Genomic DNA, 23504 nt, shown 5'->3' with positions numbered 1-23504 from the left:
ACAGAGGCAGCACAAACTGCCCGGGGTTGTTTCTCTTCCTCCTTCCCAAACACAGCCTTTAGAATAAGTCCATCTCGGGCTTGTCCGGAACACTAGCCCCGTTCTTAAGTCCACATCCTGGTTCTACAAAGCGCCTTACCTGTCTGGCCCCCGGGGTTCCCAGCTACAGCTTCTCTCACAGTTTCTAGAAATATATCAAAAAGCAGTTCCATATCTGAAGGGCCAGCGCGGTGCTCTGGGTGAAACTGGACACTGTCAAAGAGATTGAATGACAGAAACCTCTGACGTCACGGCTATGGTTATGGCAGCCTCCAGGACCGAGGTCCATGGCTGGGCTTTCTTTGCCTATCTTCACGGCCCCTTGTCGCCCCACGCACCCCCACACTCACCTGAAAAAGGGCAGGCTGTCGTGTACAATGCCTTCATTGGAACAGTCATTGGCGTTGGTGAAGAGAGGAGCCCAGCCTGCTGGCAGTGAGTCTGTATCCACAGCAAACCCGTGATTCTGGGACGTCAGAAAGCAGCGCCCGGTGCCCACCAATAAACAGGGCTGGTTGTGGCCTCGGTTTCCATACCTAGAGAATGGGACAGAGTCAACCGCTCTCACCACCCTCTTCTGACTAAAGCAAACTCGGCCCTTTCAGTTCTCATTGCTCCCGACAGCTCGACGCCAGTTTCCACACCAGTAACCCCCAGCTCTCAAGACAATGCGCTCCTCGATTATGTCCCAAGTGCTGGCTCCTACTCTCCCAAGCCCCACCTCATTTTGTAAGTTTTGGCCCCAATGGCTAAAGCCAACAGCTGGTGTCCAAGGCAGATTCCAAACACAGGTCGGGGATTGGGCTCAGACAAGACGCGGTTCAGTGTGGATACCACACCAGGATAAGAGGCAGGATCACCAGGTCCATTACTTAGGAAGAGACCATCGTATTCTGGAACGGGCAGAAAAGGTGGTCATAAATGGGATTTCAGAGACACCGAGGGCTGACGAGATGACTCAGCAGATAAAAGCACCAACTGTGCAAGCCTGATGACCTGAGTTCGATTCCCAGAACCCATGAGAAACCTGACTTCTTAAGGCTTTATGGCACACACTTGTGCCCCCCCCCATAATTAAAATAATAGATCTCTCCCACACACACTTGACCATGAAAATGGAGCCCCTGGTTTCTGCTTTCCTTCCTACAACTCACACTGACTTTCACCACCTGTTCTGAGGGACAGCTCTCCCGCCCTGACAAAAGCTGCTGGTCTGCAAGGCCCCAGATACTCACTCTGGCTGTCTAATTCGTGGTTCCACGGTACCACAGTAACCTCAGCCCCAAGCTGGCAGAGACATCGGATCTGATTGTACTTGAGGCCACAGTCCAGAGCGAAGATCCGAGGGGCACCCCCTGCATTGAATACCCGTGGAGTCTGAGGAAAAGAACAACAGTTGGCGGCCACAGATCGGCAAGTGAAGACATGCCCACACCAAACCTTGAGTTTACCCCACTCGTGGGCACCTCCTCTGTACCTTAATAGAGACCTCTGGTGCCAGGGGCCTGGCATTGGGGTCCACAAATGGCAGGGCTGAAGGCTCTGTCCCACTCTGGACCAGCTTCCCCAGTAGAGACCCTTGTTCCCGTAACTTTTTAGTCAGCTCCCGAGTGTCCACTCCTATCAAAACAGCACAGCCTCAGATGACAGACACCAGGGAGGGCAGGCGTCCAGGAACACTCCCGCTCCACAGCCCTAAGTCAAACCCATGGGCTGCTGGAGGGACACTGCCACGAGGTGACCCCGCCCAGAATAGCACGCCCAAGTCGAACCACGATCTAGAGCGATCTAATTATTGAAAATAACTTCTAGAGAAAAACGAAAAGGCTCAGCGACACTATAGGAGCAAGAACATAAGCTGTAGTGGTGCAGCCGGTAACACTGGCCCTTGGGAAGTGGCAGGAGGGTCGAGTGTTCAAGGTCATCTTGGTCATACATAGCCTTTGAGTCAAGCCTGAGCTACATATACCCTTGTCTCAAAAGCTCAAAACCAACACTCTCCCCCACCAAAAGGGAGAAAAGGGGAGACTACACAATTAATTCTCTTAAGGAAGAATAGTTTGTTTTCATGAACTAGTTACAGGATCTACAGATTGCATTTTACACATCAGCAGCTATCCACTGAGGATACCGCAGGGAGCAGAGCTGCCTTTCAGACATGCACTAGCCAAATGCAATGTAACCGTGTAAAAATCTGCTGAGAGTCGGACTTAAACAGGCAAACCAGGAGCTACGTTTGCTTTCTTTAGAATTTTTCCTTCTAAGCAATAGTTTGGATTCTTCTTTAATCTAAACTTTGCACATTTTGTCTTGCAACCTTAGACTCGGGAACTAACAGATTTCAGAAGCCTGTTTCTTTCCAGCTAGGCCCACTGCCCTGCACCCAGACATCCCAGTGCATGCTGATCATACCTTGCAGGCCGGGGATGCCATGCCGTTGCAGCCACTCATGCAGGGTGCAGGTGGCACTCCAGTGGCTGGGCGTGGGACAGCATTCACCCACCACCAGTCCTGCCACGTGGATCTCTGAGGATTCAAACCACTACAGATGGGAAGAGGAGACAGTGAGGAGTCCAGGACAACGCCCGACATTGTCCGCTCAGCCCCACACGACAGTCTGTCATCCCTTCCTGCTTTCACAGGTAGTCCTGAACAAGGGCCCAGAGTGCCCAAGGAACAGAGAATGGTACTTTCCCTCGTCCAAAAGCGAGTTTACAAGTCTTCCCTGTGAGCACCCGACTCCTGCATATCCACTGTACGTTAGCTTCCTTCAAAGATGGAACCCCTTCCACTTCTTCCTTCTGTTTCCAATGTGTCAGGAATGTGTACATGCACCTGACACAGACTGGTGTGGGATTAAAAGCGTGAGCCGCCACCACCACCTGGATTTGTTTCAGCATTGATCTTGAACTCACAGAGATCCATCTGCCTGTTTCCCATATCTTTGGATTAAAGGTGTGCGCCACCATTCCCTGACCTCCAGAGGTTTAGCTTTGCCCTTCTGCTCTTTCCGCAAGCTTTATTTATTAAAACATAAATAAAATACAACTATAAAAAGATATTCGCACAGAACATTACAATAGAACAAAGCTTCCCAGGTGTGGTGCTGCACGCCTTTAATTGGATCACTGATTTGGAGACTAACCTAGTCTACAGAGTGAGTTCCAGGGCAGCCTGGGCAGTCAGGGCTACACTGAGAAACCCTGTCTCAAACAAACAAATTTAAAAAAAGTTACAGGGTATAATACCAGACAGATATGATGTATTTTATCATTTCATTTCAGATTATAATTTTAAAAAGATAACCAAATTATTACTCAAAAGAAGTACATTATAGTAAATTAAAAAGGATACTTTGTTTGGAATCAAGGTCTCACTACATAGTCCAGGCTGGCCCGAGATGGGCTATGTAGAGCTAGCCTGCCTCTACCTTCCCAGCACTGGGACTAAGTGAGTAGATGCCATACCTGACCTGGTAAGTTTTTGTGGGAGGGATTAAACGACATTCAAGACAGGCTGGTGGCATGTGTCTATAATCCCATTCCTGGAGCTTGCGGGGGGACAAGGCAGAAAATTGCCGACCGTTGGAGGTCAGTATGGCTTAACAATAGTGAGTACCAGGCTAGCCTGGGAAACACAGTCTCAAAAAGAAAGACTCCAGGGAGGGAGTGGTATGAATTAGCAAGATCTTGTCTTGAGAACAAGCTAAGTGAAAAGTTGTATTTAAAGGCAACATACTGGTATTTGCAATCCCAGCACTGCCGAGACAACCATCTGCAAGCTTGAAGGCAGTGTGGGCCTCACAGAGACCCTGGTCTTTAGTGATGATGAGGATGATGTACTTGCCCCCGCACCTGCAATCTCAGCACCAGGGGAAGGTAAGGTGGGAGGGTTCTGAGTTCAAAGGTCAACCTGAGCTGCAGCCCTCCCCAGGGTAGGCGGACTGACCCATGTACACAGCTTCAGACACAGCAAATGCATTGGGCTGTAGGAGACCTCGGGGTCTAAATTTCTGACAATTCACATGTTAACCAAATTCATAAGATACTAAGATGAAAATTAAAAAGCAGGTACGCAGTGGCTTATGATGAAAAACTTGCAGGAATAACAATTAGTGCGCCCTTATTCAGGGCAGGCTTCCAAAAATAAGAATTAGCCAGGTGGTGGCTGCACATGTCTTTAGTACCAGCACTCAGGAGGCAAAGGCAGGAGAGATCCCTGAGTTTGAAGTCAGCCTAGTATAGAGTATCATATTTCCAAAAACAAAAAAATATAAAAATAATTTTAAGAGGAGGAAAAGATTGAAGGTTTGGTATAGTATCAAATGTCAAGACTTGGGAGACAGAGGCAGGTAGATCTCCGGGAATTCCAGGTCAGCCAGGCTTCGATAGGAAGACGCCATAAGACTGGGATCAGGGATTAAGCAAATTTTATGAAATACTGTATCTAGTCTATGGTGATTTCTATTATTATCATAATGATCGTGTTAACATTTGTACCTCACGACAGGAGGAAATCTGCAGCTTTGGAGCCTGTCCTGGAACTAGCTCTTGTAGACCTGCTGGCTGAAATTTGAATTTGCTATCTAAAAATAAATACTATTGAGAAGCAGAAAATGAAGCAATGCCCGGAGTCCAGACAGTGATTAGTGTCACGGATGTAGATGAACTGGCAATGACTGGTACTAGAAGGGGTACAACCCTGGTTTCCAGTTTCTTACCAACTTACAGGATCCTAAAGCAGTGGCTCTCAACCTGTGGGTCACGACCCCCAGGCCAAACGGCCTTTTTACAGCAGTCGCCTATGACCATTGGAAATATCAGATGTTTACATTACAATTCACACCAGTAGCAAAGTTACCGTTATGAAGTAGCAATGAAAATAACTTTATGGTCGGGGGTCACCAAGACGTAAGGAGCTGTATTAAAGGGCCATCGCATTAGGAAGACTATCTAAAGGGTTTTGTTTGCCCCTATGACTGCTACTAAAAAATTTTTAAAACCTTTATTGGTTCTTATGAAATAACTAGAAAAACCGCACCCCTTGCATTTCATTTGGATAACTACTCCCATAAGCCCTTTGCCATTTCCTGTGGCCCGTGCCTTTACCTCACACAAGACTCTGAAAGGGGGTACCACCTGGAGGCTCTGCGGTATCCAGCTCTGCCTTTCAAGGTCCCCTAAAAGCCCTGTAACCACGGCCGCCTTAGTGCTTTCCGCTCTTTCCTCTAGGATGTCTAGCAGTGTGTCACTTCACCGTTAACTTCTGATCTGAGAAGGGATGTAGAGAAAGCACTGGGTGTGACTACCTTGCTCAGGCCGAACTCGTCCTCTTCATCTGAGGGAATGCCGTAGTTGCCGATGAGAGGGTACGTTAGCACTAAGATCTGAGCTTTGTACGAAGGGTCAGTGAGGGCCTCTGGGTAGCCGACCATGCCGGTCTGAAACACTGAAGAAAGAGGCAGGACTGAGTTCTGGCAAAGGCAGCCTTCAGAACACTGCCCCGAGCACAGCAAATCCCGGAGGAGATGACTGCTTCGGCCGTGAGTGGTGAAAGGGAGCTGGGGCTGCGGCCATCGCATCGGGGAGAGGAGTGTGCAGGAGGGGTGGACAGGTTAAGCAGAGTGGGATGAGGTCGGCAGCCCGCCCGGGCTTGCTTACCCACTTCCCCAGCAGTCGACACAGCGGCCCCAAAGGGCCGGCCCTGCAGCACCGACCCGTCCTCCAACACCAGGGCCGCCATGGGGTCGGAGCTGAGACCCGGCGAGCACAGAGACGCGAGAGGCGCGGCGAGCCTCACTGGAACCAAGCGAACACCGCGCGCCGGAGTTGGTCCACGTGGCTCGCTGCGCGGAGCGCTGGAGAGCAGGCGGGCGCGGCAGGCGGGAGCCCTAATCGTACTGAGCAGAAGCACGACTGCGACGGCGCAGGCAGCCGGTAGCGTGATGGGCGGGGCCGGGCACGTAAGGGGCGGGACCATGGGGTGGGTCCTCAGCATCACACCGAGCACCAAGCAAAACCCTGGAGACCCGAGAAACCCGACCGTCCCAAACCAGCCCCTCAAGCAAGAAACACGCGAAGGTATGGCGCTAGTCCCTAAAACAATGGGGAAAAGGTGTTTATTGTAGTCAATAATACAAACAAGTACTCGTCCACTCCTGAACCGAGGGTCCATCACTCCGAGGTGGTGCAATTTGACACCTTCCTTCATTATCAATGGCCGCTTCAGCTTTGAGCAGGATCCGCCCCCTGGCCAGTCATGTTTGTCACGATCAGGGTGATCTCAGGTGAGCAGGAAGCCCTGTGTGGTTCATGAAGCCTTGGCCTTTCGGCGCTGGGTTCCCCAAAGTAGAACAGAGATGGCTAGCGTGGTGGATCCCAGAATGCCAAAGAACATAAGTAGTGAAAAGGAACCCTGCGATTAGCAAACAGACAAACAAACAGTCACAGCAGTATATGCAGGGTCACTTTCCGCCACCTAGTTTTTCTCCGCCATGCATCCCCTCATCTCGGCATTCCCTTGTCTCTTTCTGAGAGGTTCTTGCCAAATGCATCCCTCTATTTCTAAAGGGTCCAGTTCCTTACCTGCCTCATACACTTGTATCCGTGAAAACCATCAGCACAAACGCACTGCGAAAGGCCAGGACCTTCAGGTGCACAAGATCCATTCTCAGGACACATTTCTGGGAGCCAGAGGAAAACAAGCGTCACTGGAGTCTAAGGCCATGTGACCCTGACAAGCCAGTCTCCCTGATCTCAGAAGCATGCTACAGGGAGGGGAGGGTATCACTGAATCTCATTAGGTATTTCTCTCAAATATCTGCTTAGATCTTTTATTATTTCTAGGTCAAAAGTAGAGAAAAAAGCTGGGCATGGTGGCAGATGCCCAAATCCCAGCATTTGGGAGGCAGGGGCAGGCAGATCTCTGTGAACTGAAGGCCAATCTGTTTACACAAGTTCCAGATCAGCTAGGAATAGAGACTCTGCTTCAGAAAATAAAAACAAAAACAAACAAAAAAATAGAAGATCATAAATAATCAGACTATATCACTAACAATAATAATTAAAACGTTGGGCTGGAGAGATGGCTCAGCAGTTAAGAGCACTGGCTGCTCTTCCAGAGGTCCTGAGTTCAATTCCCAGCAACCACATGGTGGCTCACACCCATCTGTAATGAGATCTGGTGCCCTCTTCTGGTGTGCAGGCAGAACACTGTATACATGATATATAATTAAATCTTAAAAAAAAATAATTAAAACTTTTATAGGGGAATAGAGAACTCCAAACAGAAAGGCACTTAGCATCTTTATTCTTCTAAAGCAGAGAATGACGTCACCTTAGAAAGAAGGAAAAGGACTTGCCAGTGAGATGGCCATTCCACAGCATACCTGGGCTTCCAGTGCTATTGCAAAGGTCCTTCTGCCCTTGGCAAATTTGCTTGTCCGTGAAAGAGGTAATACTTTCCCAGGCATTAATACCTCCAGGACAGGTGACATCTGGTGGTAATATCCTGAAGACAGCACACATGATCATAAACACACAGCCAAAGAGTTTAGGGTGTAACTCAGTAGCTGAACAAACATTCACCAGCAACACACATACACATGTGCATATGAGCTCACTCAAGCATCTATGCACACACACACACACACACACACACACACACACACAGTAGCAACAGCAGCTCCGATGTTGACTAACAATTAAGATCTATGATTCCCTCTTCCCAGTCTATTACTCACAGAGTCTGGAGCTGGGTAAAGCTACGGAAGGTGTTGGTCAAGTCTTCCTTGAGAGGATTTGCTTGAAGGTCTCTGCAAAGCACACAGTGTTAGTGTTCTGCTGAGAACAGCATGCTATTAACACTTATACATGCTTTCCTGGGCTATTAGTCCAACCCTCACCCTCAGTTATACAGGTTTAGATGCTAATATTAATCTACCCCTTTTAAGAGTTATCCCCAAAGACTTTCCCATCACCATATTAGGAAAGTACCTAAATGCTTACATGATAACAGCAGTTGAAGCATGAAAAAAGTTTGGACCAGGATCCTTCAGGGAACAGTTCTGGAGATCTAGCCTGAAGAAACAAAGTGATTAGTGTAACTATGTCTCTTTTCCACGCCTAGCAAGGTTAGTATTTGTGCACACACCCCACTTAATCCAATACTGACGGAACAACACTATGTTCAGAACTATAAGAGAAGTACTATGGTAGGAGACATTGTAATCGTGTATTATCCAGTCTAGTTAGCGCTAGCTACATATGTCGACATTGTAATTTCCCTAAAATTCAAATGCATTCTCACAAGAAAGACTACAAACAGGTATGACATTGTGGCTCCAGTGCTGATCAGTACTGATACAGAACATTGCAATCACAGTTCTAGCCAGTATAGCTATGCACTGTGCAAATATTGGAAGAAACTTGGTGTTATTTTCTTCAGGGTTAGTAGCTCCTATCCTGTGAGTCTCAGACCCAGAGGCTTTTGTTGCCCTTGCTGGGGATTAAACCCAGGGTCTTGCGTGTGTGAGGCACTTGATCACCAAGCCACAGCCACAACCACCACACTACAGAGATTTTCTTTTGTTCTGAGACAGGGTCTCACTCTGCATCCCAAGCTGGTCTCAACCTGTGACAATCCTCCTGCCTCAGCTTTTCAAATGCTGGGGTGAGAGACAAGAACCACGGAGCGCAGCATTCCCGTCAGCATCCCACAGAGATGATTTCTTTTTCAGACAAGGTCTCAATGTAACCCAAGCTAGCCTCAAATTCACTAAGTAGCTAAGGGTGACTTTGGGTTTCTCTGTAATACCTGGCTGGCCTGGAACTTGCTCTGTAGATCAGGCTGGCCTTGCACAGCTTCCCGAGTGCTGGGTGGGATTAAAGGCGTGCTTCACTACCTCTTAGCCCACCTTGAATTCTTGATCCTCCTCCAAAGTGCTGAAATTACAAATACCAAGCCCAGCCACAGAGGTTTTAAATGAAAGAAAAAAACAAAACAAAAAAAGCAAATCACTTAAGTTTTTCACAACTATATTTCCTATCAGAGACAACTATAAACTTCTATACATTAAAGACTTCTAGCCTTTAGTCCCAGCACTCCAAAGCAAAGAGAGGCAAATCTCTAAGTTCAAGGCCAGAATGGTCTGCAGAATGAGTTCCAGGACAGTCGGGACTATACAGAGAAGCCCTGTCTCAAAAAAATCAACCAAACAAAAAAGAACTTCAACACATTATTTTCATTTACTGAGTGCCCATGAAGTACAAAATCATAACATTATAAAATATATAACTTAGTTTCTGGCCTGGTGGTGCAAGCTACCTGTAATCCTTGCTACTCAGGAAGCTGAGGCAGGAGGATCACAAGTTCAAGGTTATGTAGGCAATTCAGTGAGATCACGTGTCAAAATGAAATGCTGAAAGGAGTCAGTATGATGGCTCACTCCGTAACCCCAGTACTTGGGAGGCTGATGCAGAAATGATGTGACTTTGAGGCCATGCTGTGCTATACAGTAAGTACAGGGCTGTATAGGAAGACCCTGTCCCAAAGAAAAGAAAAGAACAACAAAAAAAAGATAGCTTGTCTAGCATGCACAATGCCCTGGGCAGAGCTATATAGGAAGATCCTGTGCCAAAGAAAAGAAAAGGGGGCTGGAGAGATGACTCAGAGGTTAGGAGCACAGGCTGCTCTTTCATAGGTCCTGAGTTCAATTCCCAGCAACCACATGGTGGCTCACAACCATCTGTAATGAGGTCTGGTGCCCTCTCCTGGCAGGCAGGCATACATGCAGGAGAATACTATATACATAATAAATAAATAATTAAAAAAAAAAAAAAAAGAAAAGCTAAACCAAAAAAGGTAGCTTGGATAGCATGCACAAGGTCCTAGGCTCATTACCTAGTACCCAGAACAGCTATAACAAAAAGACAAAAGAAAACTAAGGACTGGAGAGATGGCTTAGCAGATAAGCATGAGTATCCATCCTGCAGAGAACCGAGTTCAGTTCCTAGTGCCCATGTTGGACATCTCACAGCTGCTTATCCCACCAGCTGCAGAGGACCCAAAGCCTCTGAACTCTTTCAGCACCTGCACTCAAGTGCATGCACCCAGACACACACACAAAATAAAAAAATTAAGAAAATTGTGCCAGGCAGTGGTGGCACACACCTTGAAAGCCAACACTTGGGAGGCAGAGGCAGGTGGATCTCTGTGATTCGAGGCCAGCCTGGTCTACAGAGCGAGTTCCAGGACAGGCTCCAGAGATACACAAAGAAACCCTGACTAAAAAAAAAGAAAAAAGAAAGAAAATTGTAAATGTATTTTAGTAAAAAATAATCCAAAGAGTTATAATAAAACTATTTTTAAGCCTAGTGGTGGTGGCAGAGGCAGATGGATCTCTGTGAGTTCCAGGACAGCCAGAGCTTAACAGTGAAACCCTGTCTCAGAAACAAACAACAAAAACAAAGCTATTTTTAAATGATGCCACACAAGTCTATAAAATGGCAAGAACTATTGTCATCGGGGGGGGGGGGAGATCTTTTACCTATCGAATAATACTACAACCAATTTAAACGTTTTACAATCAAGCATTAGACGTCTCCAGTTAGGTGCCGGTATTTATCCCCAAAGTCAGTTAGGCAAGACGGTAGACTTAGACTAGTCTGTGAACTTTTGTGAGTATCCAAGGATGTCTTCTCCTCCCTCACCCCAAGATGGTGCCCTTCTGATTCAGGCAGCATCGGGCTTGCATTGACTCCGATGTATTCTCACAGTAAACGGCTACTCTGGACGTGTTCTGCACACCTCCTGGACACTGGGTGCATATCTGTAGAAAAGAAAGAAACCTTATTAAGACTCCAGAAAGAAAAAGAACAAACAAGAATCAATGGTTAGTTGTCAGTACTCTCTCCACAATTCCTATGGCACAGAGCAGAAAGCTGGATTTTGTAAATAGAACCCATTTCTTCGGCTACCACAGGGCACCAAATCAGTGCACTATACAAGTCTTTTCGAAAGAAGGGTCTCATCTAGGAGAATCATTACTTGACTATATTATGTCCTTTCCAGAGACTTCTCCACCTGACAGGCATGCTTTGGCAAGTGTTAAAGAGCTGCACGCGGGTACACAAAGTACTCAGTCATGCCATTGCAGCACGCACGGTATTCGTGCAAGGACAGCTGGCAGAGGAGCCGGGGACTCTAGAGTGGGAAGTACAATTTAAAGTTATTCAAAAAGCAAGGAGATCAAATTTCAAAGGTCTCTGAATGTGGGCAGGGCGAAGGTGCCAGTGGCCGGCGGCGCTACGAGAGTACTCGGGAGCACGATCCCCGCTGGGACAGGGCTAGGGAATCTTCAAGGGAGAAATCTGAGCTTCGGCTGGGACAGCCACCGGCGGGCGAGCGCGACACAAGGCTGACGATCGGCAACCTTCTTCAGCCAGATCTCAAACCAGCTTTCTTCTGTACCTCAGGTAGAGCCAGGGCCCTCTCCACGCCCACAGCCAGGAGCAGGGTAGCAACCCAAGGTATCGAGCCCGCAGAACTGCCTGGCTCGCGAGACGCCATTTTCCACTCCTTTCAACCTTCTTGACAGCTCGCGAGAGCCGAGCGCGAGGCCCCGCCTCCGGGTATCTCAGCCTTGGGGCGGGGCCTAATTTTGCAAACCCGGCCACTCTGGGGCGTGGCCTAATCAGTTCCTCGGCTGGCGCCGTGGGGCGTGGCATGGTTTGCCAGAGCGCGGCTGCTGCTCCCCGTCTTCTGGGCTCATGTCCGCGCTCCCCGGTGCCTGTTCCTGGCGGGCAGACCCACCCTCCCGCCATTCTTCCGGGAGCGCAGGCCTCCCCAGGCGCCGCTTAGTTGCTTGGAGTCTACTGCACGCTTCCTCAGCACGATGCAGACAAATGGGACTCTCCATCCGCCCTTAGTAAACATGGCGGCGCGGCGCTCAGGGCGGGCAGGGGGGGCGGGGTCCCGCTGTCACCAAGCCGGACGCTGCCCGGGCCGGGCTGGCCTGAGGGCCAGCTACCCACGTGTGGAATCGCGCAGGTGGGCTGGGCCGGGATGGGGATGTTGGGTAGGGATTGGGCAGAGAGGCGGAGCTGGCAGGGGCGGGGCGAGGCGAGGGGCGAGCCTCTCCGCGTGGGCTTTGGGGAAAGGTCTTAAATACTAGCGCAAAGTGGTGGGTTCGCCACGTGTGGAGAGAAGGGGAAAACTGAGTCGAAAAAGGGTATGGGTGATGGAGGAGCGGGTATCGGAGGGCGAAGGGCAAACGCTGGCAGGAGGACACGAGTCTGGGAACCCTTCACCTTAATGTTGCGTAGTTCCCCGGAGCCCGGGCAAGGTGGTGGAGCGGGAAAGACGCTTCCCTAACTCATGTTTTTGCCTTCCCAGGAAAAGAACAATGCTGGTTTCGGAAGGAACGAAGGAACTTTGGTAGTCCTGGCAGAACCACCGTCGCAAGGCAAGGTAGCGCGCTCTGCAGCGTAGTAGCAGCCGCAGGAGTCCTGTCTGGAAGGGCGCTGGGAGAAACCCGTCGCACCAAAGGGCAGCTATTGCTTTTGATGAGGACACCTCAAGAGGTCACCAAAGACAGTTGGAGTTCATTTCAGGTAACCTGCCTGTTTCAGGTATCTGCCTGGAAGTCCTGAATTTACATTTATTAATACATTTAGCTGCTGAAATATTTTGTGCTGGTGAGAAACTATTTAGACCTTGAGGAATTTTAAACCCAAGACTCGTCTGTGGCCGTTTGCATTCGCATTTCAAAGGAAGCCGGTGAGGATTTAGCCCTGTGGACCTGCACTTTGCTAGCTTGTTCAGGACTTCAAAACCCACAAACCGCCAGATGACATGAGAATCCGACTTAGGAAAGTAGCTTGGCTTTCTTCTGGCTACCCCTCTGAGATAGACATGTCCATTGGTGTGTCTGTGGAGTGTTCAGAAGGCCACTGTTCTTTTCCTAGAATCGGATTGTGTGAACTGAAGCCTGTCACTGGATTGGCATTTTCCTGTCTGCTTAGTTTCTTCTTCCTCCATCCTCGAGGATTCTAGGTGCCTAATGCAAATAATTTGTCAGGAAGCTGGGTGGTGGTGGCGCACACCTTTAATCCCAGCACTCCCGAGGCAGTGGCAGGCAGATCTCTGTGAGTTGGAGGCCAGCCTGGACTATGAGAGCTAGTTCCAGGACAGGCACCAAAGCTATACAGAAAAACCCTGTCTCGAAAAACAAAACAAAAACAAAATTTTCAGAAACTCCAGAAGTAGAGGGAACCAGTCAGTGTTTTTATTTTGAGATAGGGTCTCACTGTGTAGCACTGGTTGTCCTGAAACTCAGAGCTACACCTGTCTCTGCCTCCTGTGTAGCTCTGATTGTCCTGTCTGACTCACGCTGTAGACCAGCCTGATGTCCAGCTCAGAGATCCGTCTGCCTCTGCCTGTCAAGTGCTGGAATTAAAGCGTGCGCCACCACCTTGTCTAAGACGTTTTCATAGTAGTGACTGCTTGCCAAGGAGTGAGAAATCTCAAGGTGTTACAAAATACAAAGGCCCAGGGCATCCTTAGGTTAAACCAGCATGCCCTGTTGGGACTGTTGATCTAGAGAATTGCATTGTGATATAGAACGTGTAGCCCAAGCTCAGACCCTTCCTTAACATGTGTGTAGTGCACCTTGTCAACCAGGCAGTATCTGAATACAGTGTGGGAGAAGATGCCCTGATCTCCTGGTAGGCAGGATGTATTAATCTGTCACTAGATTGGTTGAAATCTATGCACTTTTCCATGACTGACTGACTACAGTTAGCACTTTGATCTTTTCTAGTCTTGGGAATAGTGAGGTTGGACCATGGTGAATTACCTGTGAACAGTTTCTTTACTGTTTTGTGCTGTGTGTGTGTCTGTCCACGAGTACTAGTGAGAGGAGCCCAGAAGCGACAGAGCTGGAGTTATCGGTAGTTTCAGGCTGTTACTGTGGATACTTATATCCAAACTTGAGTCCTCTACAGAGAAGTCAGAACCCCGAACCCCTGGACCATCTCACCAACCCCTACAATAGAGACTCAAGACCTGTTCTTTACTGGTTTTGTATAGAGATGCTGAGGGTGTTTCAGGTGAAATACCCTGTTGCTCACCATTGGAGGAGGCTTGAGGAAGGGTGTTTGAGTTTTAGAAGGTGGGGTCTCTAGCCCAGTGGCCCGTAGTAGACAGGATATATAGTTATAGTTTATTTATTGGCACGTATTAGATAGGATATAGAGCTATAGTCTGTTTAGGAAAAGTCCCTTGTACCAGCCTGCCTTACGCTGCTCGAAGGTAGGAATTTAGCACTAGAAGGTACTAGATAGGATCTGAGGTGTGACTGATTCCTCAGATGGGTCAAAAGTCTGTGACAGGTGACAGGTGACATAGAGGCACTTTATTTACTCCTGGCTCAAAAGCAGGTATTCAGAGAACGTGAACTGTCATCGCGTAAGGCTATCTAAATATGCAGTATTCTCTAGTGTTACTTCCACACCGAGGAGGAGTGCTTTTTTGATTCTTGTCTCCCACCCCACCCCCATCCCCAGACAGGGTTTCTCTGTAGCTTTTGGAGCCTGTCCTGGAACTAGCTCTTGCAGACCAGGCTGGCCTCAACTCACAGAGATCTGCCTGCCTCTACCTCCCAGGTGCTGGGATTAAAGGTGTGCACCACTGCCTGGCCTGAGAAGTACTTCTAGGGGATTGCTTTTTGTTTATTTTGTGTTTGTTTCAACGTCCTGGAACTAGCTCTGTGACCAGGCTGACCTTGAACTCACAGAGGTCCGCCTCTGGATCTACATCCCCCCCCCCCCAAGGTATGTGCCACCACTGCCCTGCTTAGGGATTGCTTTTCAAGACAAGAGGATGGACATTGGGAGAGCAGGATGGATGAGGGATCCTTAGGCCTGTGTTCTAATGTTGCCTCTGAGAGTTACTTAGCTGTGTTTTAGGAGGGTTGCTTGAGAGGCCCAGGAGATAGCTTAGTAGTAGGTCAAGGCTTGCCACCTAAGTGTGAAGACCAAGGAAGACACCTGAGTTTCTACATGCTCGCAAACTTGCTCACATGCACCCGTGCATACATAAACATAGAAAAAAGGAAAAGGTTATGGCCAGGTCAGCGGTGGCGCACGCCTTTAATCCCAGCATTTAGGAGGCAGAGACAGGCGGATCTCTGTGAGTTTGAGGCCAGCCTGGTCTACAAGAGCTAGTTCCAGGACAGGCTTCAAAGCTACAGAGACACTCTGTCTCAAAACCACTCCCCCCCCCCCAAAAAAAAAAGAAAAGAAAAGTTTACTTGAATGTCTGGATCTTTAATGCTTCTGTGTGAAGTGGGGGCGCTGTAAGAGTGGCTGACTTGGAATAGTGTGATCCCATCTTTGTTCTGTAGAAGATTGTGGCATATTATTAGAATGGTGATTGTGTGAGAGAGTTAGAAAAGTAACTTTCCCATCTTCTAGGCAACTCCTTTCTAACTCTGTCTAGAACACAGGGTGCCAAGAGAGATTTAGCCTGAGAGCCTAATCCATCTAAGAATGCTGCTGAATGTGAGCTCTCTGCTCTCTAGTCTGGATCTGTTAGAGTTGAGCCGGACATAGGGTATATGGGCCATTTGGGGGCACAGTGCTTGGTTCCCTGAAGAGCCCAGAACAGATAGCAACAAATGCATTCCTCTGACCCCAATTCTTGCTCTTTCCTCAGCTCCTTACAGAATCAGGGCCTCTACCTCAGTGCCGCTCCAGGCAGCTCTGCCTCAGAGATTGCTTCTCCGGGTATGTGTCTGAGCCTAGCATCATGTATATGGGTGTCTTGTCTGTGTGCATGTCTGCTCCACATGTGTACCTGGTGCCCACAGAAGCAATCAGAGGGCATCACACCCCCTGGAACTAGAGTAATAGATGACTGTGAACTTGCATGTGGATGCTGAGACTAGAACGTGGGTTCTCCACAAGAGCAAGTACTCTTAACCACTGACCATCCCTCTGGCCCCTGTCTGTCTCACTTTTTAATTTTATCACTCTGACCAGATCCACCCTTGATGGGTGTGTCTAGCAGGAGCTGAGGCCGACAGGTAGGTTTCTCTAGTGATACTGGGGATGCTAATAAAGAGATACAGCTGGGCAGTGGTGGCACATGCCTTTAATCCCGAAAGAGAAAAGGGTACAGAGTAGTGAGCCTTCTGTTCTGAATGGGGCTGGAGACATCAGAGAGGTGAGCTCGCTGGACTGAGCTGCAGGGGGGGGGTGGGGGGTGGGGGGGTGTTGTTCGGAGAACGACACCTCTGGGTCTCTGGGTCATGAGAAGTGGAACTGAGGCCAAGGAGAATAGGGGAAACCCTGCTGTCATTGGTTTCCCATTTCTTCCCTGCTGGGCTGTGGCGCCAGGCTGGGCTCTGCTGGCTCAATACATTGTAGTGACTGGGTCTGTGCCCGCAAATGGAGGCAGGGATTATATGAAGAATATTAGGCTAGAGTTGATTTTTATTTTACTACTCGGGTGGAGACCCAAGAAAGGTCTTGAATTTCATAACTGTACATGCAAAGGTCCTGGCCAAGTTACTGTCTCCTATGTCTCACTCTACCGCTTCCTCCCTCCTCCCCTCCCTCCCTAACCTCTAGCAAACCCGCCTGTACCTTGCAGGCATTCACCACTGTGCTCTGGCTGGCTAGTCTGAGTCTGGCCATGACATGTCAGCAGCCTGTGGGTGGGCAGCCATGAGGGCAGGGTAGGCTTAACTAAGAGATGGATTCTTCCAGTTGCTCTTGGACCGTGTCACTGCCTGGAAGAGGAATGCTGTGAAACCGAGCCAGGAACCAACTCGGAGCCATTCGCCTATACGTGCTCCGTCGGTGAACTGACAGCTCTGAGCCCAGGAATACCAAGTCCTGAAACACGGGCACAGAGAGGATGAGTATAGGGGAGAGCACCTCAGCTCCCTTCCACACAACCACAGACACCGGCAGGGTTATTTCCTCCTTTTCTGTCGTGGACTATGTGGTGTTTGGCCTGTTGCTCCTTCTCTCCCTCATCATTGGGCTCTATCATGCTTGCCGTGGATGGGGCCGTCATACTGTTGGTGAGTTGCTGCTGGCAGACCGCAAAATGGGCTGCCTTCCCGTGGCACTGTCCCTGCTGGCCACCTTCCAGTCAGCAGTAGCCATCCTGGGGGCACCAGCTGAGATCTACCGATTCGGAACCCAGTATTGGTTCCTGGGATGCTCCTACTTCCTGGGACTTCTGATCCCCGCTCACATCTTCATCCCAGTCTTCTACCGCCTGCATCTGACCAGTGCCTATGAGGTAAACAGGAAAGGCATGGAGAAGGGGATGGGTACCTAAGATTGTGACTCGGCTCCACCAAAGAATGACTGCCCCAAGTAGCTCTTCTTCCTGGGGGAGGGGGTTGGAGAGTGCCATGCCCAGGGGGTCCAGAGTATATGTTCTGCATATTTCCTTGTGTTACTAGGCCTCTTGAGGAAAGAGGTTATATATTGTGAGGGTTGGAGTCACGAAATGCCATGCCTTAAAAGGCACATAAATTCTTTGTACTTGTATCTAGTACCTGGAGCTCCGCTTCAATAAAGTAGTGAGGATCCTTGGAACTGTGACCTTCATCTTTCAGATGGTAGGTGGGCCTGGGGCAGGGGAGGGGCTGAACTCAGGCCTTCAGAGTTGTGATTAAAATTCCTGTGAGTCACTAGTTGGTCAAGTCCCTGATGGCATCCTGTCCAATGCCACTGTAGATATGACAGGTTTTGGGAGGCATTAGAGGGAAGTAAGCCCAAGCCTTGGGGACACTGTCTTTCCACCCCACCTCTTCCCCTTCACACCATTCCCATCTCCCACAGGTGATCTACATGGGCGTTGCTCTCTACGCACCTTCCTTGGCCCTCAATGCAGGTGAGGAGTCATGGTCCCCGACTTCCGGCCTTGGCAGACTGGAGAAATGCCGTTAGGAGGGGCTAGAGAGAACTAATACATGGACAGGGCTTTTGGTCTCTACGAGGGGCAGACGGAGACTTCCTTCACCTCGGTCGAAAGCTGATCAAACATTACCAGGCCACACCTGAAATGGTTAATCGGCATTTCGGTGGAGCTCTGAAAATGTTTTTCCTCGTGTTGAGAAATGATTTGTTTCCCCTCTAATGACCAATTGCTTCCACGTTGTGATGGGTTTTCTTTGTTTGTTGTTGTTGTTTTTGTTTTGTTTTTGAGACAAGTCCCTACGTATTCCTGGCTGTCCTGGCACTCTGCTTGCTGTATAGATAGAGCACACTAGACTCCCAGAGATCTACCTGTCTCTGCCTTCCAGAATGCTGGGATTAAAGTCATGTGACAACCCCAGCTGGCTCCTCTCTATGATCTGAGTAGCTATCCTCACCAGGACTGCTCTGGAAAACCTACCAGAAGTAGGATTGTGACGTTTATCTGTTTTCAGTGACAGGATTTGATCTATGGCTGTCGGTCCTGGCCCTGGGAATCGTCTGCAACATCTACACTGCACTGGTAATTGCAGTTAACCTGGGTGACAGTGGGAAGATGGGAGAAGGAAAAGAAGGGCCAGCGTGAAGAGATACAGGAAATGGGATGCAGTTCCAGGGTGAGGCGGAGAAGGTGGAGTGACTAACAGTTTAAGGGGTTATGCAAGGGCTTTCTTGGTAGTGTGATGTCCACCCTCTCCGGTTGATTTGGCATTTGTGACGGATGTGATATTTTTTTTCTTGTAGGGTGGGCTCAAGGCTGTCATTTGGACAGATGTGTTCCAAACGCTGGTCATGTTCCTAGGGCAGCTGGTGGTTATCATTGTAGGCTCGGCCAGAGTGGGCGGCTTGGGTCATGTATGGAACGTGTCTTCCCAGTATGGCCTCATCTCTGGGATTGAGTAAGTCTGTGCTTCCTTGACTGGTACCTGTAGCGTCTACGGACTGAGTCCATTTCAGCCTGGTCTCGGGCCTTTAGTAAGCAGAGAGAAAGCTGGCAGCACCATAGGCAGACAGTCCATACTGCAGAGGGAGAAAGTGATCATGGGTGTAGAGGCCTGGACGTTGCCTGGATGCACACCTGAGATGAGGTGGCTGTGGCAGTGACCGGGTATCTCTGTTGCAGGCTGGATCCTGACCCCTTTGTGCGTCATACTTTCTGGACTTTGGCCTTTGGGGGGGTTTTCATGATGCTGTCCTTGTATGGAGTGAATCAGGCTCAGGTGCAACGCTACCTCAGCTCCCGCTCAGAGAAAGCTGCTATTCTGTAAGTGCGGGGATGGGGTCCCTGGGAGCAGTGGGGTGGGACAAGATTCAGAGTGCCATCCCCTTTGTTGGGGTCTTTCTGGAGGTTCAGGAGGGCACGTCTAACAGTGTCTGTTAATGTCATCTCTGTCTTCTGGCACTGATCTTTTGCAGTTCCTGCTATGCGGTGTTCCCCTGCCAACAAGTGTCCCTGTGCATGAGCTCCCTCATTGGTCTGGTCATGTTTGCCTATTATAAGAAATATACTATGAGCCCCCAGCAAGAGCAAGCAGCACCTGACCAGGTGAGAGGGCCTCTCTGGCTCCATCCTGTGCTCATGCGAAGCCAGTCTGGATCCCTAAATTAACCTGTGTGGCTAAATTGAAAAAAAAAAAAATAGATGAATATGTTTTTCCATCCTGAGATCCCAGCTGTCTAGTGTCAGACTCCAGTCCTGAGCAGATCTAATCAGTACCCACCCATCTGATGGGTGGGCAGCCAGCCAGCCTTCACTGGAAACTGCTGCCTGTCTGCTCTCATCTAAGCTTCCCAACAACCTCCTTCTGTAGCAGACGGGCTTGGTGTGTGAGGCAGCATGCTGTGGTCACACTGGCCATCAGCGGCGGGCTGGGTGGGCTGTGGAGTTTGCGCTTCCGAGCCCTTTTCCTCCCTGCTCAAGGAAGATCGCCCAGGCTTCTTTCCTCCCTGCTCAAGGAAGATCGCCCAGGCTTCTCTCTGAGTATGTCTGCTCTCCTTGCAGCTAGTGCTCTATTTCGTCATGGACCTCCTGAAGGACACGCCGGGGCTGCCTGGGCTCTTTGTCGCCTGCCTCTTCAGTGGATCCCTCAGGTACTGCTGCAGTGCCCCTGCTGGACCAGTCCCATCTGTTTTGGATGGCCTCTCCCAAAGCAGGCTTCAGTTGACAGTGTCAGTCACCTAGGTGAACACACCTACACTCCATCAGAAACGTCTTGCTTTCCAGACCCCTCTGCAGTAGCCTGGGCTCCATATCGATGGGTGGTTTCTTACCCTCTGTGGAGTCCTTAGTTCTGCCTCCATTGGCTCTCGGACCTGACACAGCTCGTCTTTTCCTCCTCTGCAGCACCATATCATCCGCATTCAATTCACTGGCAACTGTCACCATGGAGGACCTAATTCAGCCTTGGTTCCCTGAGATGACTGAAACCCGGGCCATCCTGCTTTCCCGAAGCCTTGGTAGGCTTATTCTTCCATGTATCTTAAGTCTTGTTCATTTTGAGATACACCCTGGTCACTGTCATCAGTTACGGATGATTGCTTCTCTAACTCTGTCCTGGCCTCAGCACATGCCTCGTGCAGCAGCGCACAGCCATCATGTATGGCTTTCAGGGGAGAGCAGCAGGCCCTGGGACTGGGGTACAGAGCGGTAGTTTGGTTGGAGTGTGTTATCCCTCTACTTGCTGACTCACATTGCCTCCCCTCTGCGTCTTCCCAGCCTTTGCCTATGGACTGATTTGCCTGGGAATGGCCTATATTTCCTCTCATCTGGGATCAGTGCTCCAGGTAATACCTCAAGAGGAAGAAGCTCTCAGCAGGGATGGGGGGATATGTTTGAACTAGGAAATGAAGACAGCTGTTCTGAGAGTAATGGAATGTGCCTTTAAAAATGACTACATTTAAGCTGGACATGATGGCACACACCTTGAATCCCAGCACTTGGGAAGCAGAGGCAGGTGGACGGCTCTCTTGAGTACAAGGCTAGCCTGGTCTATGGAGTAAGTTCCAGAACAGTCAGGGCTACATAAGGAAGCCCTGTCACCCCCCCCCCCAAAAAAAAAAAAAGAAGAGAGAAATACATTTATTCATTTATTGTATGTGGATACTTGCGTGCCAGTGCTCAAGTGGGGGTCAGAGGACAGTTTTTGGGAGTTGGTTCTCTCCTTGTGCCATGTGGGTCCTGAACATGGAACTCGGGTGTCAGCATTGGCAGCAAGCACCTTTATCCCCTGAGCCATCTCGCCAGTCCCATACGTTGTCCTTGGATAGATGCCCTTTAACTAAGAACAGACTCTCAAGTGAGCAAAAGCCCAGCATCATTCCTAGGATGTTGTTGGCCCAGAGAGACCTAGAGCTCAGCCTCAGCCCGAAGTGCATCACCACAGCCCTTCCCTCCCTGAAGAAACCATCAGCTGATGATTGACAGGACATTGAGGCTGAAGTCTCTGAGCCTGTGCTTTCTTTTCTCCCTCCATCGACTCCAGGCAGCACTCAGCATCTTTGGCATGGTTGGAGGGCCACTGCTGGGCCTTTTCTGCCTGGGGATGTTCTTCCCGTGTGCCAACCCTCTTGTGAGTGACACCTGGCTTCCCAGACATGCATGTGGATGGAACTGGACTGTTGGGGGCTGGTATGGAGGTTTGTGGTGGGCCTTGTGACAAGAGAGTTGGCTGTGTCTCTGGGCAGGGTGCCATCGTAGGCCTGTTGACTGGACTCACCATGGCCTTCTGGATCGGCATTGGGAGCATAGTGAGCAAGATGAGCTCTTCTGTGGCGTCCCCTCCCGTTAATGGGTCCAGCTCCTTCCTGCCCAGCAACTTGACCATCACCACTATGACTACTCTGATGCCTTCTACCACCCTGTCCAAGTGAGGCGCGGCTTGCTCTCGTTCTCCTTGGGTGTGAAGCTCAGTTTTGAGGGATTTCATGGGGGCCTTGCTGAGGGATGGGTTACCATAAGCTATAAGCAGGGTTAGGTTGAGTTCTGAGACCTTGTAGGTGGGGGCGGGGGGGGGCTTGAAGTGCCTCCAGAATGCCCTGCCAAATGCTTGTCCTCACCCTCTCCCCGCAGGCCCACAGGACTGCAGCGGTTCTACTCCCTGTCCTATTTATGGTACAGTGCGCACAACTCCACCACGGTCATTGTCGTGGGCCTGATTGTCAGTCTGCTCACCGGTGAGGGCTGGAACCACCACACAGCAAAATGAGGGGCTGAGGGGGACTTTTCAGTCTGGGGAAGGTGGGACCCCGCCCTTGGGATACTGAGTGTCAGTAACAGCCGGTCTGCCCTGCTGACATCAGAATGGGCTGGAGGACTGGGACCTTGGTGCAGGGACAGCAGAGTGTGCTGCTCTACGGTTCTCTGAAGGGCTCTTGACAAGCACCTTTGCCTTTAGGGGGAATGCGGGGCCGGACCCTGAACCCCGGCACCATTTATCCAGTGTTGCCAAAGCTCCTCTCACTCTTGCCCTTATCCTGCCAGAAGCGGCTTCGCTGGAGAAGCTACAGCCAGGTGAGATCCATTGTTACGTGAAGCCTTTCCCCGTTCTTGTGCCCGCCATGCTCCCTCTGCCCTTGTCTACCATCACCTGCACTCCCTGTCCCCCAGGATGTCCCTGTGGTCCCCCCCCTGTTTCCGGAGAAGATGAGGAATGGAGTGCTGCAGGACAGCAGGGATAAGGAGAGGGTGGCTGAGGACGGCCTCGTCCACCAGCCGTGCAGCCCGACCTGCATCGTCCAGGAGACCTCCCTGTGACAGTCTGTCCACCCCGCAGGACAGCAGCCATGGCCCACTTACAGTGCAGGACCTTGTTCATGCCTCCGTGGATGCCGCAGCATGCAAGGGCTAGACACGGTTTTTCCTTATCCCTTGCCAGTCCTACCCTTAGGATCAGGTTTAGGGATACAGAATTACATCACGAGGGGGAAATAAATGAATCCACAGAGAAAAGGATGACTTTTGATTGAGTATGACCAGAGTCCTTTCGGGTGGCTAGGGATAATATTTCTTACAACCACCCTGGGGCCTGATTTGGCAAGATTGACCAGTCCCACACCTTAAGCATGAAATTCTTGGCTACCTTTCGATTCCCTCCCTCTCAAGTCATCTTGGGTTATCTCAGCCGTTTGTGGGTACCCGAAAGTGATTTCAGATTTTCTGTAACACTCAAGCCCCCTCACAGTCTTACCTGCCTACCTCAGTTCTTCAGAGGGAGGCTTTGGTGTCCTGGGTCTCGGACAGTTGTGTAACATCTGCTTTGTAGAGGGGGCAAGTTTTTACATCACAGACCTCACCCCTCCTCTGGTGGTACCTAAGAGACGGTGTCCTCACCGGGTTCCTTCTGCGGTGTGCTATCCTCTGAACTCTGAAGCCAGGCCACCCTGGTGTCACTCTGTTGTCTATGCGCCGGTTTCATTTTGGAGTTTCCTCATGCATTTGTTCCTAGGGAATAAAATAGCTGTTAGACCTAG

The 23504-nt window shown here is 49.9% G+C and overlaps 3 protein-coding genes across 7 annotated transcripts in view; 1 reads left to right on the top strand and 2 right to left on the bottom strand.

Annotated features, from left to right (window-relative positions):
* Positions 1–6249, bottom strand: part of Cad (carbamoyl-phosphate synthetase 2, aspartate transcarbamylase, and dihydroorotase) — a 22421-nt gene extending 16172 nt beyond the window's left edge. For both annotated transcript variants that reach the window (XM_050128473.1, XM_050128474.1), the window contains exons 1-8: positions 5700–6249; positions 5348–5487; positions 2452–2581; positions 1517–1659; positions 1275–1416; positions 761–932; positions 390–575; positions 140–252 (exon numbers count right to left, since the gene is read on the bottom strand). In XM_050128473.1, coding sequence (XP_049984430.1) covers positions 140–252; positions 390–575; positions 761–932; positions 1275–1416; positions 1517–1659; positions 2452–2581; positions 5348–5487; positions 5700–6249 — 1576 coding nt within the window. The remainder of the gene's footprint in view (positions 1–139; positions 253–389; positions 576–760; positions 933–1274; positions 1417–1516; positions 1660–2451; positions 2582–5347; positions 5488–5699) is intronic.
* Atraid (all-trans retinoic acid induced differentiation factor) lies at positions 6123–11662 on the bottom strand. Of its 2 annotated transcripts, none has more exons than XM_050128480.1 (7): positions 11509–11662; positions 10749–10867; positions 8046–8117; positions 7781–7852; positions 7427–7548; positions 6624–6721; positions 6123–6453 (listed from the first exon to the last, which is right to left on the bottom strand). In XM_050128480.1, the coding sequence occupies exons 1-7, from the start codon at positions 11605–11607 to the stop codon at positions 6349–6351; spliced, it is 687 nt and encodes a 228-aa protein (XP_049984437.1). In that variant the 5' UTR covers positions 11608–11662; the 3' UTR covers positions 6123–6348. The 2 variants fall into 2 exon arrangements, with proteins under 2 accessions (XP_049984437.1, XP_049984435.1); XM_050128478.1 differs by having other exon boundaries at positions 6123–6401.
* Slc5a6 (solute carrier family 5 member 6) lies at positions 10883–23504 on the top strand. Of its 3 annotated transcripts, none has more exons than XM_050128475.1 (18): positions 10883–11513; positions 12433–12650; positions 15754–15824; positions 16809–17352; positions 17612–17677; positions 17901–17952; positions 18491–18558; positions 18780–18934; positions 19159–19299; positions 19452–19581; positions 20038–20126; positions 20380–20492; positions 20752–20819; positions 21518–21604; positions 21720–21901; positions 22105–22208; positions 22430–22545; positions 22642–23504. In XM_050128475.1, the coding sequence occupies exons 4-18, from the start codon at positions 16960–16962 to the stop codon at positions 22786–22788; spliced, it is 1911 nt and encodes a 636-aa protein (XP_049984432.1). In that variant the 5' UTR covers positions 10883–11513; positions 12433–12650; positions 15754–15824; positions 16809–16959; the 3' UTR covers positions 22789–23504. The 3 variants fall into 3 exon arrangements, with proteins under 3 accessions (XP_049984432.1, XP_049984434.1, XP_049984433.1); XM_050128477.1 differs by lacking the exon at positions 10883–11513 and adding an exon at positions 11786–12087; XM_050128476.1 differs by lacking the exon at positions 10883–11513 and adding an exon at positions 12145–12268.

This window comes from Alexandromys fortis, unplaced genomic scaffold (genome assembly GCF_014885135.2).
Source record: "Alexandromys fortis isolate MF-2015 unplaced genomic scaffold, M_Fortis_MF-2015_v1.1 scaffold_304, whole genome shotgun sequence".
Taxonomy (NCBI): domain Eukaryota; kingdom Metazoa; phylum Chordata; class Mammalia; order Rodentia; family Cricetidae; genus Alexandromys; species Alexandromys fortis.
The sequence above is the reverse complement of the archived record's forward strand: the minus strand, read 5'-3'. Positions and strand labels throughout refer to the sequence as shown.

What these genes read in the sequence shown, in the direction of transcription:
- Atraid (XM_050128478.1), bottom strand. Translation starts at nt 11,607, where the DNA reads ATGGCGTCTCGCGAGCCAGGCAGTTCTGCGGGCTCGATACCTTGGGTT. An exon ending in GGGCCCTGGCTCTACCTGAG is followed by an intron (nt 10,868 to 11,508) that starts GTACAGAAGAAA and finishes TCTTTTCTACAG; the next exon opens with ATATGCACCCAGTGTCCAGG. An exon ending in TTTACCCAGCTCCAGACTCT is followed by an intron (nt 7,549 to 7,780) that starts GTGAGTAATAGA and finishes TGCTGTCTTCAG; the next exon opens with GATATTACCACCAGATGTCA.
- Slc5a6 (XM_050128475.1), top strand. Translation starts at nt 16,960, where the DNA reads ATGAGTATAGGGGAGAGCACCTCAGCTCCCTTCCACACAACCACAGAC. An exon ending in TGACCTTCATCTTTCAGATG is followed by an intron (nt 17,678 to 17,900) that starts GTAGGTGGGCCT and finishes CATCTCCCACAG; the next exon opens with GTGATCTACATGGGCGTTGC. An exon ending in AGCAAGCAGCACCTGACCAG is followed by an intron (nt 19,582 to 20,037) that starts GTGAGAGGGCCT and finishes CTCTCCTTGCAG; the next exon opens with CTAGTGCTCTATTTCGTCAT.